This window comes from Sorghum bicolor, chromosome 3 (genome assembly GCF_000003195.3).
Source record: "Sorghum bicolor cultivar BTx623 chromosome 3, Sorghum_bicolor_NCBIv3, whole genome shotgun sequence".
Lineage (NCBI taxonomy): Eukaryota > Viridiplantae > Streptophyta > Magnoliopsida > Poales > Poaceae > Sorghum > Sorghum bicolor.
The window spans coordinates 66674818-66694346 of NC_012872.2; the positions used below are offsets into that span (position 1 = coordinate 66674818).

Sequence of the window (19529 nt, forward strand, 5' to 3'; positions counted from 1 at the left end):
CCGCCGCCGCTGGCGAGGATAGCGCGTCACGGCCACGCCCCCCCGTATAAACATGCGTGCCCCTCGTTGCACTTGTCACGTTGCCACGCCTCCACTACCCTGGGCATCCATATCCGCGCACCGCACGGCCGTCGCTGCAATAGCAGAAGCCAGCGCCCATGCTAAATCCATGACGCGCTGGCCGATCCCAATTGGCCGCTGCCTAGTTAATCAAACTAGGACGCTGATTAAAGAATTGGTTAACTATCAGCAGGAGTGTATAATAAGCAGCGGCGCACGCAAAAGCAATCGGCCAAGGAAAAAGCACAAAGCGGCAGGAGAACGGCCCGGCCCCTGCCCCGGCCCCGGCCGGACGCCAATCCTCCGTGTCCGGTGGCGCAACCCGACCAAACAACCCCCTTTTTAAGCCGTTCGCGTTCCTGACCCCCGCTCCCCACTCGCACTCGCCCCCGTCTGTTCTCTCTCTCGCTCTCTGATCGGCAGGAGAGAAAAGTGGATGCTCCAGCGAAGCGAGCGCCACAATCGTCGGCCCGCCATGGACAGGTCTCTCGACAGAAACTCCTCCATCAAGGACGTCACTTATAGGTTCGATTTCGATTCCTAGGCGATTCCGGTTATTTCTCTCTCTCTCTCTCTCTCTCTGCCGCTTCTCAACCTCCTTCCTTCTTCTGTTCTGTTGCCGCCCTGGATCAAAACATTTCAAATCCATTGATCCTCGCTAGGAAGTACGGGATGTTTTCATTTGCGCTTTACTGCTATTCGCTATGTAGTTCTCCACAGAACCGTAGTATTTGGCGTTTTTCCTGTGTGTCGAATCCGATTCTTATGTACGAGGTTGATGCGAATTCCCCCAATCATTTTCCTTGGCCCGATATTGGCCCTCTGCAAGCTTTGCTAAGAACAAGTGGAAGCCCCAATTTCATACTCAAAACCCAGACTCGGTGTGTCACTCGTTACTTAAGGACTAAGGTTTTTATTAGAGTAACTGAGAAATACAACTGCCAAATTCTCTGCAAAAAGCGACAGATAGCATTCACGCCCTCTCTGCACCTGAAACTGTCGGGTGGTTTTTCCTGACTGGCAAGTGGCAGCATGTCACTCACACTCGCCCACTGTTTACTGGCAGCTGCGGGTACTGCGGCTACGCGCTGAACCTGAGCTCCTCGGCGCGGGACACGGAGGGCATCGGGTGCTCCAAGTACCGCAAGCAGATCAAGAAGGGCGTCGTCGCCTTCGTCGCGGTGGACGAGACCCGGTTCACGCTCGCCGACGAGGTCACCTGCATGCCCTACTTCCGCTCCGCCCGCTCCTGGGGCCTCTTCAGGAGGCGGGCGCGCCTGCTCTGCCGCAAGTGCGGCGGACGCATCGGCAACGCCTACGAGGAGGAGGACGACGCCAGGGACTACTCCAGCTCCAGCCTCTTCGACGGCGACGGCGACGGCTCCTCGGATGACATGCGCCGGAGCTCCGGCTTGGGCTCGGGCCGCAGCAGCATCGTGTCGTCGAGCCAGAAGAACTACGTGATCAAGATCAGCGCGCTGCAGCCGTCGTCAGATGATTCTGCTGCTGTTGTTCCCTTCACACATCGATGATGGCAGGCGTCGAGTTGCTGTTGCTGCACCGTGTTCTTGTTGAATTTGAATTTGCTGCAACCTGGGGATGGGGATGCGAGTGGTGTATGCAGTGCTGGAGGACAAAATGCAGCAAGGGAACATCTTGGCATGCCTAGACTGTTCAGAGGTTTGATCATCTGCATGCTGCTTTCAGTCATCTTGCTGTTTGTAGTGGCTCTTTGTTTCCTCTGTACATCGGTAAGTTTGCAGCGACATGGTTGTTGAAATTTTGCTTGGCGTTAGGAAAATGATTAAGTTTGCTGTATTTCGATTGATCCATAGTGTTTGTATTAAGTCATGGAATTGCAATTTTGATTAGTCATCTCACTTGCATGTGCGAATGATTGAGCTTTATAGCTCTCTTCCTTTCTCGAGAAAAAGCATATACTGGTACAATGATATAATTTACTTATTAGTATTTGAATTTTACTGTAGGCATCCAAATGACACAATTAGGGCTTGTTGGGTGCATAAAATCCTACTCATGATTCTCTATGGGAAGTGATTGTCCGAGAGAAGAGAATCTGTGGATAAAATATGGTTCTCTATGACAATTTCTATATAGAAATTGAAATCAATATAGAATCACTTTTTTGGGGGTAAAAAACGGTTTGGCAAATCTCCCCTAGAAGCTGTTCTAGGAGCTTAGTCCCTTAATTTGTTGCCCACAAGCAATGCAATTTCTTTCTTTATTAAGGCACTTATATATGCAGCAGCTCACTGAGAAAAAGGACTTGGAAGCATACGTAGTCAGGGAACAGGGGCAGCTGGGTTCAAACTAGTAGCACCTTAGGCCTTGTTTGGTTTCGCAGGAATCGTTGCAGCCCTTAAACAGTTCCACGCTAGGATCAAGTGGATCTACTTCCTCCACTCGTTCCTCCACTTAGGTCAAGAACCGATCTGGATGATAGGAGGTCCGATTTCATTCCGGCTGTGGAGACTAGGAAAAGAGAAGCTAGTTTTAGTTTCAGGCTAGTTTTCATTCTAGACCGGCCCAAAATGAACGGACATTTTAGTTTTCATTCAGATTGAAAATAGGCTACAATAATCCACCTGTAATAGGCCCAAAAACAGGTCAATCCGGTAGAAACGAACAAGGCCTTAGTTGGATGACATGGTTATGATCCACAAAAAACTAATATGCAAATAGGAAAAACAGAAGCTGTTTTCTTAAGCAAATTTTAAGACTGAAGGCGAAGGACAGTGATGCTAAAAATTATCATTATCATATACAGCGGAGCTCTTTAGCTCCAGCAGTACAAATTTCAGGTATCCCTATTTGCTACTGGGCATACATACATTCAATCGAGATAATTGAATAATATGTTGTAACAATAACAATCAAATCAAGTAAAAAGAATTTGAAAAACATTTAAATATGACTGTGGTAGTTTACACTATAATTCTGCTTGGACCGGCTATTGCGTTGGCATTGGTTTATTCTGCAAGAAGTGTCTGAACATAATCAAAGCTTGTCGAGGCCGGTGCAGTGGCACTTCATGTCCTGCACCTGCTATGGTTACAAGGGTTAGTCCTTTGTAAACTTGGCTCCAACCTCCAACCTGTGACATCAGAAAATAGAAATTAAGATTAAGTTGGAATATTAATTCTGCTCCAGAATTTTCTTAATAGAGCGAACTGTTCTTGTACTGACCTTCCCATGATCATACCAAGGGTACCAATTTACCACTGTTGGAAGCTTGAGAGCATCTATTGAGTACCTTGTCGCAGTTACAGGAACTACAGCATCTGTATCCCCACTGTGAACAGGTAAAGAGGACAAATGCACCTAAGTCAACAGTCAATGCAACCCATGATATACGGAGTTTTTTCACCAAAGAGAGAAAAGATTCATTCATAAGTTTAAATGATTGGACAAAACATCCATTTACATAAGCAGTCTGATACCAATATTAAATGGTAAAATGATATTACAATTACAGAACATGAAATCACCTATAGATAACAACTGATGATATCACTCACCATGAACTGACCAAAATATGTATCAGATTTTAGCACACCTGGTAAATTGCTATCATGAAAAATAACACAAGAGAGGCTAAAGCTACTGGTCCTCACCTGAAAACCCAGATCTTGATACCAGCTGCTATCAGTTCTTGGTAGATTGGAAGCATAGATCTTGGTGAATCTGCCCAGTAGGATCCAACGATATCGCTGTGACAGATAGTGTACATGAGTTCACATGCCTAAAAAAGGAACATCAAATATATGTATTACTGTCAAGTACAATCATTATAACCTGCATGTTTGCCAAGGGTAATGAAGCCCAGTTGTATTTGCATGCATTGCCATCTGCACTTCTGGCCTGTTGTAGTAAATACTTGCATATCTTTCAGTACAAGGATCATAGGCTCTGGACAACCAAGGCTGTGGATGGGAACATGTAATTAGACATAGAAAGGAAATGGCCCAAATATATTCTTTGATACAAATATACAGCGAATCAAGTTTAGAAAGCAATGTTAATGAACAATAATTAGGAAAAAGAACAAACATAACTTCATTCACAGTAGAGATTTGCAGAACTGTATCCGTTTATTCGATACAAGTACATCCAATGTAAATTTTCCAACACGGCAACACAAGTATAAATGCACAATCAACAATCAAGTGTTAGATGTCATAGTTGGATAAATGCACTGTGTGCATAAATGGAAATTTGCCTGCAGCAATCACAAAACTGTATATTCCTTGTTAGTGAATCTGTGTACTCCATCCAGTTACCTTATGTACCATTGGCTGTTGCCATAAGTAATAATTAATTTTTGTGATGGACCTTTCTTGCTCTTTTCTGAACCACTACAGCACAAAACTAACAGTGAACCAATTGGGTTGACAGAAAATTGATTCTGTTTATGCTCCGTGTTAATTTGATATCTAAATGGAGCACTACATCATGTTAAAGTAATTGCATCATGCTTGACCATCAGATAGTTTCAGTAGCATCTGGCGATTGACATTGCATTGCTCTCTGCTGAGTGTGAATGGTGTCAAAAGTAAAAGGAATCACTATTTCGGTGATTAAGAAATGGAAGTCTGGAAAAGTAGATATGTGAAATAATATCGCAATAAGATTACTCAGTGGAAATGCAAGAAAGGAAAAAAGAAAAGCACTTACGTAGCGTCCACCCAAGCCAAGCTTGAGAGAGGCGGTGTCATTGCATGGCTTTGTATTCAGACTATAAGGATCAATATTGCCTTCTTCAGCACTGGCTAGATTCAGGTTCTTGACACAGTCAGATGAAGGGTGTTGTGAGGAATCAAGCAAGCATGTCGCCTTCAGGTTGTGATAAGTCTTGTCAGAGATCAGACCATGAGTCCACCAATACTCAAAGGTACCAAGGTAGTCATGGTAGTCATCAGTGACTGCATTGCCTACCTTAATTTTTCAGGAATTACAGAACTTCAGAAACAAGCATAAATAAAGTGGAACTAGTACAGATAAAAATCGAGCCTGAGATTTACCATGAATCCTTTGAAATTAATTGCCGGATTCTGAATGCCCTTGTTCTTTTCATATATGAGCTGGGCTAATTGTGGAACGTAGTGTCCTGCAAGCATCAGAGGCCAAACAATTCAACTTTTTCACACTAAAATGAGCCCGCCCAAACAGAATTCAGAACTTGTGACCACAAACTTTACCCGCATAACTTTCTCCAGCAATATAGAACTCCCTGTACTTGTACTGTGGGAATCTCTCCAACCAATTCACGAGAAAAGCATAGGCATCCAGTGCTACAAGACAAGACAAAGGCAAGTACAATGGGTTGGTACCTGAATTCTTGATTAACCAAGGTAACTGGGCAGCTCGCACGAGAATGGCCATGGATCAGTTTTACCTGTCTTTGCATCTCCTGCGGTGTACAGATCCAGCGACGAGTTCGAGTACGAGAACCCCACGCCGGCCGGCGATTCCAGGAAGAGCAAATTGGCCGCTGCAGTCACCGTGAAGCAAGCAAACCGGAAACAAATCAGCCCACATCCGGCACCAGCATTGCAGAATCGATTCCATATCCAACTGAGCTCAAAGAGCACGCACCCTTGTTCCAAGAATTGGGGTTGAGGTAAAGCGTCTGGCCGTCTGGTCTGATGCGGAACGGGCCGACCTCCTCGGACGCGCCGTAGCCGACTGACGAGCAGCCAGGCCCGCCGTTGAGCCAGAGGACGAGCGGCGCGATGGGCCCGGCCGCCGGCACGGCCTCGACGAGCCAGTAGAAGAGCGCGCGCCCCCGCGCCGGGTTGACGGTGACGTAGCCGGAGTACTGCGAGAACCCTACGTTGGGCGGCTGGCCCGGGAGCTCGCGGATCCGGTCGCTCTCCTGGTCAGCAGTGACCATGGCCGCCACCCCCGCTAACACTAGCAGCAGCACCACCACCAAAGCCGCGAATTGGTGACCCATTGTCATTGCCGACAAGCTCCAATGCCTGGGCATGGGCAGAAGCAAGCTGCCAATGCAGCTCTCCCCTTCCCCTGGAGATCTTTTAAGACACTGGAGGCTGGAGTGGAAGTAGATTTCAAGCAGTGGAAGCAGAACTGTGCTTGCACCCAGCACAGTCCTCGCACTCGCGGAGTATACGCAACAGCACTCCAGCTGCTGCTGCTGCTGCTGACCACTGACCAGGGAGATTGCTTGCGCAGTTGCCTTGATTTCAGTGGGGATTTTAGGTCCGCACGCCACCACCTTCAGCCACTCCCATTGACCAAAGACAGCTCAGGAGCTCGAGCGATTGTCTCCTTGAAACGTCAAAGGGAGGACGGAGCCGCGGAGGCACAGCTGACCTCGTCCGGTGCCTCTGGCTCTGGCTCTGACCAGCAGCGCGCGGCGCGGCCGGCAAAGGCGGTAGGTGCGGGCAAGTACAAGCCGAATGTGCCGAGATTTCCTCACCCGCTTCGATGATTGATTGGCACGGGTACAGCTCAGGCGCCGGAGGGAAAAGGTCCGGATCAGATCGCGCGCCGTACCAGCCCTGCCTGAACGCGCCTCTCCAAGAAAACTTTCAGGATTAGGCGGGCGGCGTCTACACCTGCGTGCTACAGCACGGCGCGGCAAATGGGGTGTCGGGGAGCCTAGTGGCGTGGTGGTGCGCGTGAGAGCAGAGCAGAGCCGACTCAGCCGAGCTGTGCCGTGGGGAAGGGCGGGGCGGCGGAAGCGGCTGAAATCAGGCACATGGGGTGGAGGGTTGGAGGGAAACCGCGCGGGAGGCAGGGGGAAAAAATCAGCTGCTGCTCCGCGGCAGCAGCGGCGTCCGTCGCCAGTCGCGTGCGCGCATGCGTGAATGAACGTGGAAACTGGAAAGGGCCAAGCAAACCAAACCAAACCAAACCAAACACGCGGACTGCTACAGGGCATGTGAGTGAGGGATCGTGTGAGCTGTGTTGGCATGGTTCGTGGTGCTCGAGCTCGACAGCGCAGGCGCAGGCGCAGGAATAGAGGCGCTTCGGCGGGCGAAGCTCTGATGATGACAAGGAGTAGAGCTATCTTCTTCCCCCAAAAGAACAGCAATGACCGGACCACCGAATCATTGCATCAGTCAGAAAAGCAACGGTTGTTTAAGGGAGCCCCCACGCTAGAGACTTTCACTTTTAAAACTCCAACCTTCTTTGGCTGTTTGAACTGTTGTGGTTGTTTGGGGGGTGGGGGTTGTTTGGGTGTAGTGATTAGGATCGTTGGGTCTTATTTTTACTAGGCTCTTCATTTTGAATGAGGTGCTCGACTTCTTCCTTCCAATTTGGTCGAGCCAAATCAGCTAAAGTGGCAATGATAGTCAATTCTCTATGGTCCAACATTGGTTATTGGTTCTGACTCTACTCTAGTACCACATGTTAGAGCGAAAATAACAAAATCTCTTCCATTCTGATTTTTTTGTTTGGTTCAATGGGTTTTCATATTAGGATGAAGGATGATTTGCTTCTAGGGATGTTAAAGGCATGGAAATCCAAGAAGATCTATCGTTCATTTACACTAGGAGAGATAACTCTGAGGACACCCTTGGCTTCTAAATTTTGTGCCAAGAGCCAACAAATACTGACGTGGCTTTCACCTGAGAGTATTCTAGAGTACTTTTCACATGGAATGAGAAGTGTGCTAAGAACAAATCTAAGTTGACTTAGGATGATGATGAAAGAGACAATAAAAATGATGTTGATGGGTGTAGGGACACATGATGTTGATAAGGTTGTAGCATTCACTAGCTTTGTTACTTTGGGCAAAAGCAGGTTGTGAACATGAAGCGATGAGGGTGAACAACGACTAGTGTAAAGTCCCACAACGATTCAAACATGGTGCAATACAAAGAATAGATAGGATTGTCACCACCTGCCGACTCTTATGGCTATATGGGGTTGAGTGCAATCCAAGGCAACTTCTAGTCTAGACATCACATCCACATTGGTAACTATCTATACCACAACTATTGATAAATATACTCACGGTAAACTACAAGCTATTTACTGCAAATGAAAATGCCTGTAGGCCTAGGGTCAACAAACTCATTTGATTCACCTAGGCCTATGGCCGTCCACCTTATGTAACCGCTTTTTCTATTGATACTTTGGATTGTCCTATAGGTTGATACTTGGTGTGCATGTGTAGGGCCAAGCGAAGGATAAACTTGAAATAGGACTTGATGCTCCTACAGGTGCAAAAGGAGTAAATAAGTTCATTTATTTCATAGTAAAAAACAACTAACTCACTATAACCATCTTCAATTGCTTTAGATTTGTGCTCTTCTTGAGCAAAGTTTGAGAATAAATTTGAAATGCTTCACCTTTCCACCAAATTAGAATGAGATCCAAGCAGTGGACCAAAATGTCCTTGTTTCATAGTACTAGGTGTGGGCCCTTCAATCTAGGAGTGGAGGCCTGCTCAGGTTAGATCATTGATCCTCTATCCCACATTCTTGATGTGTTGTGTTTGTGTTTGTTTGCATAGGAGCAAAGGGGACACAAGGAGCTAATATGGACTAGCCTAGGCTGACCTGTGACTTTGTCCAAAAATGCTCATACTAGATCATGAGTTCTAGTACTCGGATACATCAAATCTTACGGGAATAATTAGCTTCAACAAAGATCTTCTAGGTCTTAGCTTTGAAATTGTGGTTATTCAAGATATGTTGGAGGTGGAATTTGGCATAATAGATCATCAACACACATTAAGACGTATAATCCGGGGCTTATAAATTTTGTGAGACCCTTGAACCACATTTGTGTAGTGGCTACCAGACTTGTGCAAGGTAGGAGAGACCATCAGCCTTTTGGCCAAAGCTCTACTCAGTGAAGGCGGAGGGGAGCATGGTGGATAAGGTAAGGCGAAGATCCATTTTCATGTGGAGGACGACACAACGACTATCCATGAGATTATCCAATTAGGAGCTCAACGTTCCTTGCAAGGGGCTCCAACAAGAATTACTAGGAAGCACAAGATTTTTGATACGTGGAAAAAGTCATCACTTTAGATTTATTATCTCACATTATATTTTTGCAACCTTGCTTGTGTTGACTATTTTACTTTTCTAGACTCATTTGATAAGCTAGTTGATATGATTAGAACATATCGTGATATATTTTGTCCACTATCAAATGCACATATTGTGTTAATGGCAATATGCACTAAACAACTAACCTAGAGGTCTGTTTTGATGCCTACTTTAAGGCCATGGAGTAGGATATGCATGAGTGTGGCAAGGAAGTGGGCATCGTGCTCCACCAAGAGTTGGATGACTCAAGCAAGGAATATGGACATGCAAATGCAAATGTTGGCACTAGGTCAAAGGATCTTACTCCAATTCGAAGTAGAAAGCTCAAGATTATGATCGGAAAAAAGGTTGAAGCTGACGTATCACAAGTACGTTCGAATAATTGCATTGCATAGGTCTATTATAAGGTCTCTAGATCAAGTTCTAGGTTCAAATAAAAGCATATTACATGTGTTGTTCAAAGATGGAGTCCTACGATAGCAACAGTGGAGCCTCTCAGAGGTAAACCTGAGTCTTTTCCCCCTACTTCAGTTGTTCTCTAAACTAGGTTGTATATATTATATGGAGAAACTACTAGTATTCTTTGTACAAAGCTCAAAAGTATATTGTTTTAGATATATTCCATAAATACAAGGCATTTGCATAAACAGCCTCTTACAAAAATCATACATTAATTTTATTGATCAATTTAGCCCCTACCCTCTTAATTAATCCCCACGCTCCACCACTATATGAAGGCACACTAAGTCATTAAAGACATATCTAAAGGAAGCAATTGAAAAAAGAAAAAAAATATGGTGGCGTGTTTCAATGGTAGATCCACATATATTGCAAAATAGACCAAAATTTATTCAAATGGACATCAATATCCACTTAGATGAGAAGTATTATGGTAGTCTTATGTCATGCACTCCATTAGTTTATCATCAAATAAGCATGGGTAGTTCTAGTTGCAGAGAATCATCGTTCATAGATTGCCCGAGCGACATCGCAAGTTTGCTTAATTTAGAAGAGGAGAGGTCAAAGGTGTTACAGTAGAGGTGACCATAAGAGAAGTGATAAAATGAGCAAAACTTAGCATGAAAAGAAACCAAATTAAAGAGAAAAACATGATCTCTTTAGTTTGCATAGTCTCTACATGAAGCGCCACACGATAAGGATGCATATCCTCGGTCTCAAACTGAGTTAGATAGTTGCTACTGTAAGCACTGCTCCTGCTTATTTATCTACTGAAACCACAACATTTATTTTTGGCAGCTAGTGCCATAAGGTTGCCCAACAGGATCCTAACTATTTGAAGCTTGAGTTGGCCCCTCTTGAGCGGCGGCCTCTTCTCCTTGTTGCAGCCACGACCGTTGTAGGGGTATTTGGACTCCATTGCAAAACTTCTCCGCTTCCTGATGGGGAAACTGGTGTTGCTAGTGGAGAAGGCGAGAGGCGGATGGATAGATGGTTTGTGGAGGGGACGTGCATTTTTATAGCTAAGGTTCTAGCACCTGTTGGGTTCAGAGATGGGAATTGGGAATGCATGTTTCTTCGTTCTATCTGTCGGGGTCAAGGAATAAAGTTGTACTCACTCGATGAAAAAACTCGAAACTCCTAGTTTTTTTTGGGGTTAGGCAGTTTTTAGTTTAACAAATAAAATATTAATATTGAATACCATTATTTAATTACTGAATATAATATTATATCTACTAGTAGCCATAAATATTAATTATATTGTGTCATTGTACCCACATAAAACTTTGGTAATATCTTTCCTTATTAATATGGTGTCATTTTAGCATACCTATTAATTTGGTGTTTATTTAATACTCATAAAACTTTTATGGTGTTATAGCTATAATTATACTTTCCTAAAAGTGAAGTACTTATCTTTTCACCTAACTTGTGAGTCGTGAATCATGATCCTACTAGGGTGGGTCCAATTGGAGATTTCATATCCCAGTTTATAAGACTCATATAATTAAAATAGTGTAAATAAATTTTATCCTCATTAAATTCATTTCATTCTACGAAACTTTGGCCATTTTCCCTTCATCTATATTATGCCACCTCGATACTATGCTAGATTAGCTCATTTAATGTCCTTGATTTGTTGAGGTTCTAGCCTAGTACTATAGCTGATTAAACATGGTTCATTTTTATTGCAATTATCTTTGCACTATTGAGATATCTAATATCTAGCAGTGATATTAAGAGCTTTTGTATCCCAATAATAAAATGGTCAGATACGCTTTTATGTAACAAATTTGGGATAAAAATATATAAAGAAAAAAGCTGGCGCTGCATCTATGTATACTTGTGCATATTTTTATATGTACAAAGTTGACTTTAGTTTGTAGAGACTCTAAATCAAAACACCTCCACATTGGAACATAAAATTTGATTCACAACTACATTTCATGCATATTCTTGGATTGCTTCTTTTTAGATCCATATAAGGTTCAAGATTTTGTCCATTGCTCATTTGTTAAAGACGCCCTAAATAAGGTATATATAGACCCTGGCCCCCTTGTTATATTATATTCCCTCTATATTCATAAAAAATGTTGTTTTGGATAAGGTTTGGGTCAAACATTAGGAATATAAATCATGAATAACTTTTAAATTGATGAATTTGAAAATATGAAAACCATATAAATATATTTATTTTTAAAATACTTTCATAAAAATATACATATACTATTTTTGATAAATATTTTTATAAAAACAAAGAGTTAAAGTTATGCTTTGGAGACCACGACTTCTTTATGAATATGGAGGGAGTATTATCTTTATTCCAACATCAATGGACAATAAATCTTGTCCTATATATATCTTCAGCACCCGCTCACGGACACAAGTTGCATTGTATTGTGCATGAGAGGCAGCATGTTCCCAAACCACCGAGGTCTGGACGCAAAATACAAACTTGTGTCCGCCAGCGTCACGAATGAACATTGTGACACTGGGCACGGTGGATCTAAAAAACCTTTTGTTAATCATAGTAACGCTTGTTTGCACAACACCTCCACAAAAACAGTACTAATATTCGATTGCCTAATAAGCACACACGTCCTCATACTATGCCGCAAGTCTGCAACATCAGTGGCAACAATTTGCAGAAGTTAGCATTCTACGTACTACTACTTAACTGGGTGGTACTGTGGTACAAGAAAAGGCAAACGACTGGATGCCTGATTGGAGATGCGTGATGACAGCACTGTGGTAACGATTGCCACGGACATTCTCGGTGTGGCGCACGTCATCCACGAGCAAAACCTTGCAGCTGTCGCCGCTCCCGGAGCGCCTCCGATCCCGTCCTTGGCCCTTCCGGGGTCGCCTCCTTCATGCGTGACGGGGAGCGTGTCGAGCTGGGACTGATCGAATGCCGGCGGCCGCTCCAGCACCGCGCCGCCGCCGCTAGCGTGCAGCGCCGTAGCAACTTTCATCGTCGCCTTCACCCGGAGCTAGACCGCTCTAAATATAGATAAAAAATAATTAATTGTACTATTTGTCTGTGAGATGAATTTTTAAGTTTAGTTAGTCTGTAGTTGGATATAATAATTGCTATACAGAAAGTATTACAATACGATAAATTTTTTTATCCCGAGAACTAAATAAGACCTAGAATTGAAGGGGCAAAATAAAAATAAAAAATCTCAATAAGGCTCTGTTTAGTTTCCCACCTAAAAATTATTCATTTATCCCATCGAATCTTTGGACACATGCATGAAACATTAAATGTAGATAAAAAATAAACTAATTACACAATTTGGTTGAAAATCGCAAGACGAATCTTTTAAGCATAGTTAGTCCATGATTAGCCTTAAGTGCTACAGTAACCCACATGTGCTAATGACAGATTAATTATGCTTAATAGATTTGTCTTGCAGTTTCCAAACGAACTATGTAATTTGTTTTTTTATTAGTTTATAAAAATCCCTCCCAACGTCCTTCCAACCTATGCGATGTAAATTTTCATTCCAATCTAAACAGCGTCTGTTCGCGACCTGCCTTTTGTTCTCCATCGAAAGTTCCCCCCGCCCCCGGCATACTCTCGGACTCTCGGTTCTCCCCGTCCTATCCTATCGCGTGCCGCGTGCGCTCCGTGGAGTGTGGACTGCGGTGGCGACTACTGGGGCGGCCGCCGCCGCCACCGCCTAACGCCAGTTGCCCAGGTCTCTATCTTCGGGACCTTTCGCCGGCGACGAGCACCCACCAGGTATGCGCACCGCTTCTCTTCCGCCCTTGCTGTGCGAAAACGAGCACCCACCAAACCCAAGCTCTACCCAATTATTAGTGTAGAATGCTTATGTTATGCCTACAAGCTTTTTCGGTTTTTTTTTTGGCAAAAAATACACGGTACATCTGTGTCCTTTACTGGGTCCGCCTCTGCCACCAACTGCTCGTGGAAATGTTCATGTGAAGCAGAACCAGCACATCTATATAAGAATTTTCTTATATAGGAATTATAAGACTGCATGTTGATTTACACGCCGGAAGCTGTTGGAATCAAGAGGTCCTGTTGTTGGCTCTGCCCCCAGATTAAAACCAAATGCTAGAATTATATGCCTTGACACTTTATCACCTTTTACTGTGGCTCGGTTATGTAATTATGTTATGCTAGAGTGGAGTGGGGTGTGAGTGTGACTAGACTACACTGCTTAAGGGGTGTTTAGTTCCCCTTTCATCCAAAAAACTTTAGGTTTTGGTCCATCATTTTGCATAATAAAACTAAACACCATGCAAAATTTTTGGCAAAAAGTGGCTATTCTCCATTTTGGATTTTGGTCTCAAGAGGCCAAAAAAAGTCCAAACGAGCCCCAAGAGGCCCTCATGAGGGCAATAAATTCTGCATTTTTTATGGAATTAAACATAACCCTAAAAATTTTGGCATTTTGCATTCCATCATTCCAAAGTAGTTGGCATTTTGCATTTTATGGGGAACTAAACACACCCTTAGTTACTCGTAGAGAAGAAGATGATTGGGAAAGACCTTGATTTCATTTGGAGCTTGGTATTTACTGGCACTCGTCTCATAAAAATGATTTCACATATTAGTACGGAGTGGTAATTTCGTTTGTTGTTCCATTTTTCATCAAACGTTTGACTTACATCTGGTAGGATGGAGTTTGTACGTGCTATATTCAATTTTTTCACATGATATAGTGCTTATACTAAGCAGTTTTCTTGTATAAGGATGACAATATTTTTTCCAATTTATTACAAACCACCAAGTTGGAGTGTGCAGTTGGTGCCTAAGTTATTGATCTTAGCTTTCTATTTTCTGTCCACATGCAGTTGTAATGATTCGTGTAACGTATATGGGAAATCTGTCTCTTTTTTTCAGGTAGGATGTCGCCTTTGTTCAGACACTGCTGTGCCTTTGGAAGTCATCATCCTCATCCCTTAATTTGGAGGAGCATCTTCCAAACATCGGGAAGAGAACAAAAACAAATCAGGAGTTGGAGGGCACAGTGCTCAGCAAATCAGGATCAAGCTTCTATAGAGAAAAGCAATGCTCCAAAGAATTTAGCAATACCTGATGATTCACTTCTCGATGCTCGTATTCTCTATTGTACCTCTCCTGCCCTGGGTCATAACAAAGTAAGCAATTCAGGTTTCCTGTTTCATAGCAGAATACATTCAGTTGCATGAATGCTGTGCTATTCATTTTCATGAGCTGCTTGTTGACTCAAACTTTTATATTTCATATAATTCTTCCTTTTGGTATTCAGGAAGCCCATCCAGAATCTAACAAAAGAGTTCCTGCAATAGTTGATGCTCTTGAGAAATTGGAGCTTAGTCCCAAGGTATACCAGCAATACTACTTCAAATATTCACAACTATTTTTGGAACTTGACCTTAAAGAAAACACCTTTATTGTTTCAGTTTACCTTTATTTGAAGCCATGCTAAAATTGAGTCATATAAAAAGAAATAGGATGAGCAATCAACTTGAGGACATTGTCTTATCTCACTATGTTTCAACAGTTCCTTCTGCCTTTAGTCAAACCTTCTGGGTTTTTGGCATGTTTCTTTCTTATACCATGTACAATTGCATTTAACTAGAAAAGGACGAGTATTCGTAAGTTAAATGTCATCTCATTTGTTTAGTTTTCAGCATCGTGGTTCACAGGTTCTTGAAATTCAAAATTTCAACCCGGCTTCTCTAGATGATGTTGCACGAGTTCATTCAAGATCTTACATCACTGGACTCGAAAAGGTACTTGTCATCAAGCTGTCCTTATTTATTCTTACTTTTCTGATAATAAGTTGCTTTTCTCACTGGTGAAAACCTATTAGATAGGTTTGAAATAATGCTGCAAATTGCTTAATATGTGGCAGAATGTGGCTGCAGGCTATGCGTAGAGCTTCAGATGAAGGTCTGATATTTATTGAAGGGACTGGACCAACATACGCTACAGAGACTGTAATGCTTTATGCATGTGCCCTTTTCGTTTTTACATGCTTCTGATGCTAATTGTGCATGCACTCTACTGTGTCGTGCCAGTATTAATTTGGTCGGAACTAGGAAATAGACAGAGTATTACTCAGCATGCTTACAACTGATAGCATTATATATTATTTCTTATTTGGCGGTTGTCATGAGAAGTATGAACTAGTGATTCATTCAGACGCCTTATGATTTTGATGTTACGGATAACTGCATAAATTCTGATCCATAAATTTGACACTGAGGAACACTTTAATGAAGTCTGAACTGGCACTAAGGCATCACCCAAATTTTTTTCAAGAAAGGTATTAAAGTATATAGGACATGTTGATTTCATCACTCAAATTTTCTGTGATATAATTTTAAGTTGCTACTCATTGATTGTTCCATCTTCACCTATTAATGTGCATACTACTGGAATCAGCAAAATTTTAGATATCATCATTTTAAGTCGTTCCATTATTTTCTTTATAGACTTTCCAAGAATCACTTCTATCAGCTGGTGCCGGCATCACATTGGTTGATTCAGTGGTAACTAATCTTCTCTCTGTTGACTATTATGGTGGTTTCGGCATGTTTTTTTTTATAACTTTGCATTGCTGTTTTCCCGAGAAATATTGCATGTTTTCTTAGGTCGCAGCGTCAAAGTTAGGTCCTAATCCGCCCCTTGGCTTTGCTTTAGTAAGGCCACCAGGACATCATGCTGTTCCTCAAGGTCCCATGGGTTTTTGTGTCTTTGGGAACATCGCAGTGGCAGCTCGGTACGCTCAGCATCAACATGGACTAAAGCGTGTGATGATAATAGATTTTGATGTTCACCATGGCAATGGGACATCCGATGCATTTTATGTTGATCCAGACATATTCTTCCTCTCAACTCACCAGGTTTTGTACCCCTGTTTTCTGTGAGTCTGTGACATCTCTTTATGCAACTAGGTGCTGAACCATTCTTTGTTTTCCATGTGTGATGTAGCTTGGAAGCTACCCTGGTACTGGTAAGATCAATGAAGTCGGGCAGGGTGATGGTGAAGGCACGACACTCAACCTTCCTCTGCCCGGTGGTGCAGGTGACTACGCAATGAGATATGCATTTGATGAGGTCATTGCTCCATCGGCTCATCGATTCAAGCCTGATATAATCCTTGTCTCAGCCGGGTGAGATCCTCCTATCCATCCTTAAAACCAAGCTCTTCAGCTCATGAACGTGCTGAGAAATAACTCCCTTGGTTATATGAACCCACAGATCATCAGTGTTCTAGGCTAGCCGAACTGACTCGATCATGTACGTCTCAGATACGATGCACACGTGCTGGACCCTCTGGCTGGCCTGCAGTTCACAACAGGCACGTTCTACATGTTGGCATTCAGCATCAAGCAGCTGGCGAAGGAACTCTGTGGTGGCCGCTGTGTCTTCTTCCTGGAAGGCGGGTACAACCTGCAGTCGCTCTCCAGCTCTGTTGCCGACACGTTCCGTGCATTCCTTGATGAGACCAGCCTCGCAGCACAGTTCGATGATCCAGCGATACTTTTTGAAGAGCCAACTCGGAAGATCAAAGACGCAATTGAGAAGGCCAAGGGCATCCACTCACTCTAGGCTGGCACTACATTTGGAAAAAGTGCTGTCAGCAGTGTGTACTGCAGAAGTGCAAGATCTTGTTGCATTTTGCAGGTAATGCATAGTTTGAACTTGGAAGACCTGGCCATTTTCATGCTAATTCTCACCAGAAAATGGAATTACCACTCTCAGTAGCAGCAGTGTATATTATAATAGCTGTATATATTGACCAAAAGTTGTGTACTACAATATTTAAGAAAAAAATTATGCAAAAGATTCCAATAGCTAATAAGCAGATAAAAAAGCACAACTGGCTCGGATGCAGGCACGGAAACCTCTGGAGCTACAACAGAACTTCGCGCAAGTGAAGTTCTCAGGCCTGTCTCTGTGAGCACAAGTGAAGTTCTGGGGTCTGTCTCTGGGTACACTGGTGCCTGGTGGAGCAACAGGGCGAGCAAAACCAGTCTGACTCAGGGAAGCTCTGGACTGGCACCGGCAAGAAACCTCTAAAATCGTAGACCAGCTGACAACTGAGGCTGTCCATGACCGGCTGACCCTGAGTATCACCAAGGCCTTTGTTTAGTTTCTGATAAATTTTGCAAAAAAATTCAGATTTCTCGTCACATTGAATCTTGTGGCACTGCATGTAGCATTAAATATAGATTAAAAAAATAACTAGTTACACAATTTGTCTGTAATTTACGAGAGGAATCTTTTAAGTCTACGTAGTTCATGATTGGACAATGTTTGGCGAATACAAACGAAAATGTTACAACGTCAATTTTGCAATTTTTTTTGCAACTACATCCCGGAAGAGCTGTCCAATGGCCAATGCAGCCACTAATTAAAGTGAACATCTGGGCCATCTGGGTCTGCTGCTGGACAAGGGCTCCAGGTTCTGCATTTGGAGGTGTGGTTTCTATAGGTAGTTTCTCCATTCAGAGTGCTCTTATTGTTCTCAGTGTCAGTCCTCGAGTCGAGGTCAATCAAACTATCCCTCCAAATCTAGCTCCATGCTCAGCCGCGATGAGTGTTCCGTCCTCCTATGTGTGTTTCTCCCTGTCCTCAAGGACTAAGGTAAGTGAGGAGCTCATGGGTAGACACCTCGTAGATCTCCTGGTGGCTCGCATATGTGATCCTACTCAACAAGTAGCTCTCATCAGGTAAGGGTAAATCCAGTTATGTCCAATTCTGATCGCATCTGCAACTATGTTCTCAATCTCATTTTTTCTCACTAAAAAAGAAGCCGACGAACTCGAATTGCTCTCTGGTCCAGAGTGAAAGAAGCAACCACTGCTGCAAACTCATCAATGACTCTTTGTTGCCCCCAACCCCAGCCCCAGGGGCAATGCAATGTGTAAGACGTACCAGTTGTACACCTCTGGTAGCAAACGATCTGGCGTGCAGAGAGACCCATCGATGAAGGGTTGCTTGACCTGCTGGTGTAGTGAACGAGCCTCCAACTCTCGCAGAACCGGGTGGAACAAGCATCTTTATAGAAATCTTTTGTACACTCCTGTCTGACTTGGCCACTCCAACGTCTGTCCTTGGTATCTCTTTGTACAGCCTCTATGGTCCATCTCTAGCAAAAACTGGGGAACATACTCCCTCTCTAACCCAAGGTACTATGGTATTACGATTCCATCCACCTTGATGAACAAGTGAACAAAGCCCTGAAGCCTCTTGAAGGGCCCCCAGATTGGTGTACCTGTTGCACGCTCCAACCCTATACAACCAACATGCCTCTAGTCGGTTAGGGTCATCCCCCTATCACAGTACCTCCTTTAGATGAGTGGCGGTCCAAAACTTGCTACTGGTGCCTTCCTCCTTGACTCGAGGAAACCACACCTCTGGGGCACGAAAACAAATACTCTCGATTGTCCTAATGGTGAAGCCTTAGAAGTCTCTAAATTGAACTTTGGGGTACTAGGGTTGCTTGGTATGCTCAACCTATTGTGCCTCTCTCTCTCTCTCTCTCTCTCTCTCTCTCTCTCTCTCTCTCTCTCTCTAGAGAGAGAGAGAGAGAGAGAGAGAGAGAGAGAGAGGGCATTGTTAAGCATCCTCTAGTACGAGGGCGCTGACAGGTAGCGGTTAGTGACAACTCCTCCGGAGCAAATTAAGGTGGAGATCTAGTGTCTGGAGTAGAATTGTCTCATCTCCTCAAGTTACTCTTGGGTGAATGTCTGTCCAGCTAGTCTTCATCGACTAACTTTCCTCAAACAGTTGTTGTTATACGGGTCTATCTTTCTGAAATCCTTCGACCGCTGCCTTGGCTCTGACTTGAATCCCAAACTAGCATGGCCAGGGTGGCCTGCTCCATGCACTCTCAGCGCCTCTTTGTCTTGACCTTCTTCTATCTAGGCTCCTTTATTGCCTTCCCCTTTCCCTTTCCTGCCATCTGCATGAGAACATGGTGGAAA

At 43.6% G+C, this 19529-nt stretch overlaps 3 protein-coding genes across 7 annotated transcripts; 2 read left to right on the forward strand and 1 right to left on the reverse strand.

Annotated features, from left to right (window-relative positions):
* On the forward strand, nucleotides 291-2025 carry LOC8057754 (uncharacterized protein At4g08330, chloroplastic). Its single transcript, XM_002456544.2, has 2 exons — nucleotides 291-585; nucleotides 1127-2025. The coding sequence occupies exons 1-2, from the start codon at nucleotides 497-499 to the stop codon at nucleotides 1590-1592; spliced, it is 555 nt and encodes a 184-aa protein (XP_002456589.1). The 5' UTR covers nucleotides 291-496; the 3' UTR covers nucleotides 1593-2025.
* LOC8057755 (serine carboxypeptidase-like 27) lies at nucleotides 2802-6881 on the reverse strand. Of its 2 annotated transcripts, none has more exons than XM_002458674.2 (9): nucleotides 5677-6861; nucleotides 5477-5572; nucleotides 5280-5372; nucleotides 5103-5188; nucleotides 4756-5016; nucleotides 3877-4004; nucleotides 3696-3791; nucleotides 3268-3373; nucleotides 2802-3175 (listed from the first exon to the last, which is right to left on the reverse strand). In XM_002458674.2, exons 1-9 carry the CDS (start codon nucleotides 6068-6070, stop codon nucleotides 3032-3034), a joined length of 1404 nt encoding a protein of 467 aa, XP_002458719.1. In that variant the 5' UTR covers nucleotides 6071-6861; the 3' UTR covers nucleotides 2802-3031. The 2 variants fall into 2 exon arrangements, 1 of the variants encoding a protein (XP_002458719.1); XR_002451702.1 differs by having other exon boundaries at nucleotides 3034-3175; nucleotides 3268-3402; nucleotides 5677-6881.
* LOC8085432 (histone deacetylase 14) lies at nucleotides 13094-17732 on the forward strand. Of its 4 annotated transcripts, none has more exons than XM_021455313.1 (10): nucleotides 13094-13320; nucleotides 14449-14705; nucleotides 14837-14911; nucleotides 15222-15323; nucleotides 15459-15530; nucleotides 16029-16085; nucleotides 16188-16439; nucleotides 16528-16549; nucleotides 16622-16709; nucleotides 16848-17416. In XM_021455313.1, exons 2-10 carry the CDS (start codon nucleotides 14454-14456, stop codon nucleotides 17146-17148), a joined length of 1221 nt encoding a protein of 406 aa, XP_021310988.1. In that variant the 5' UTR covers nucleotides 13094-13320; nucleotides 14449-14453; the 3' UTR covers nucleotides 17149-17416. The 4 variants fall into 4 exon arrangements, 3 of the variants coding, with proteins under 3 accessions (XP_021310988.1, XP_021310987.1, XP_002456590.1); XR_002450772.1 differs by adding an exon at nucleotides 17435-17732 and having other exon boundaries at nucleotides 13097-13320; nucleotides 16528-16709; nucleotides 16848-17223; XM_021455312.1 differs by having other exon boundaries at nucleotides 13095-13320; nucleotides 15237-15323; nucleotides 16528-16709.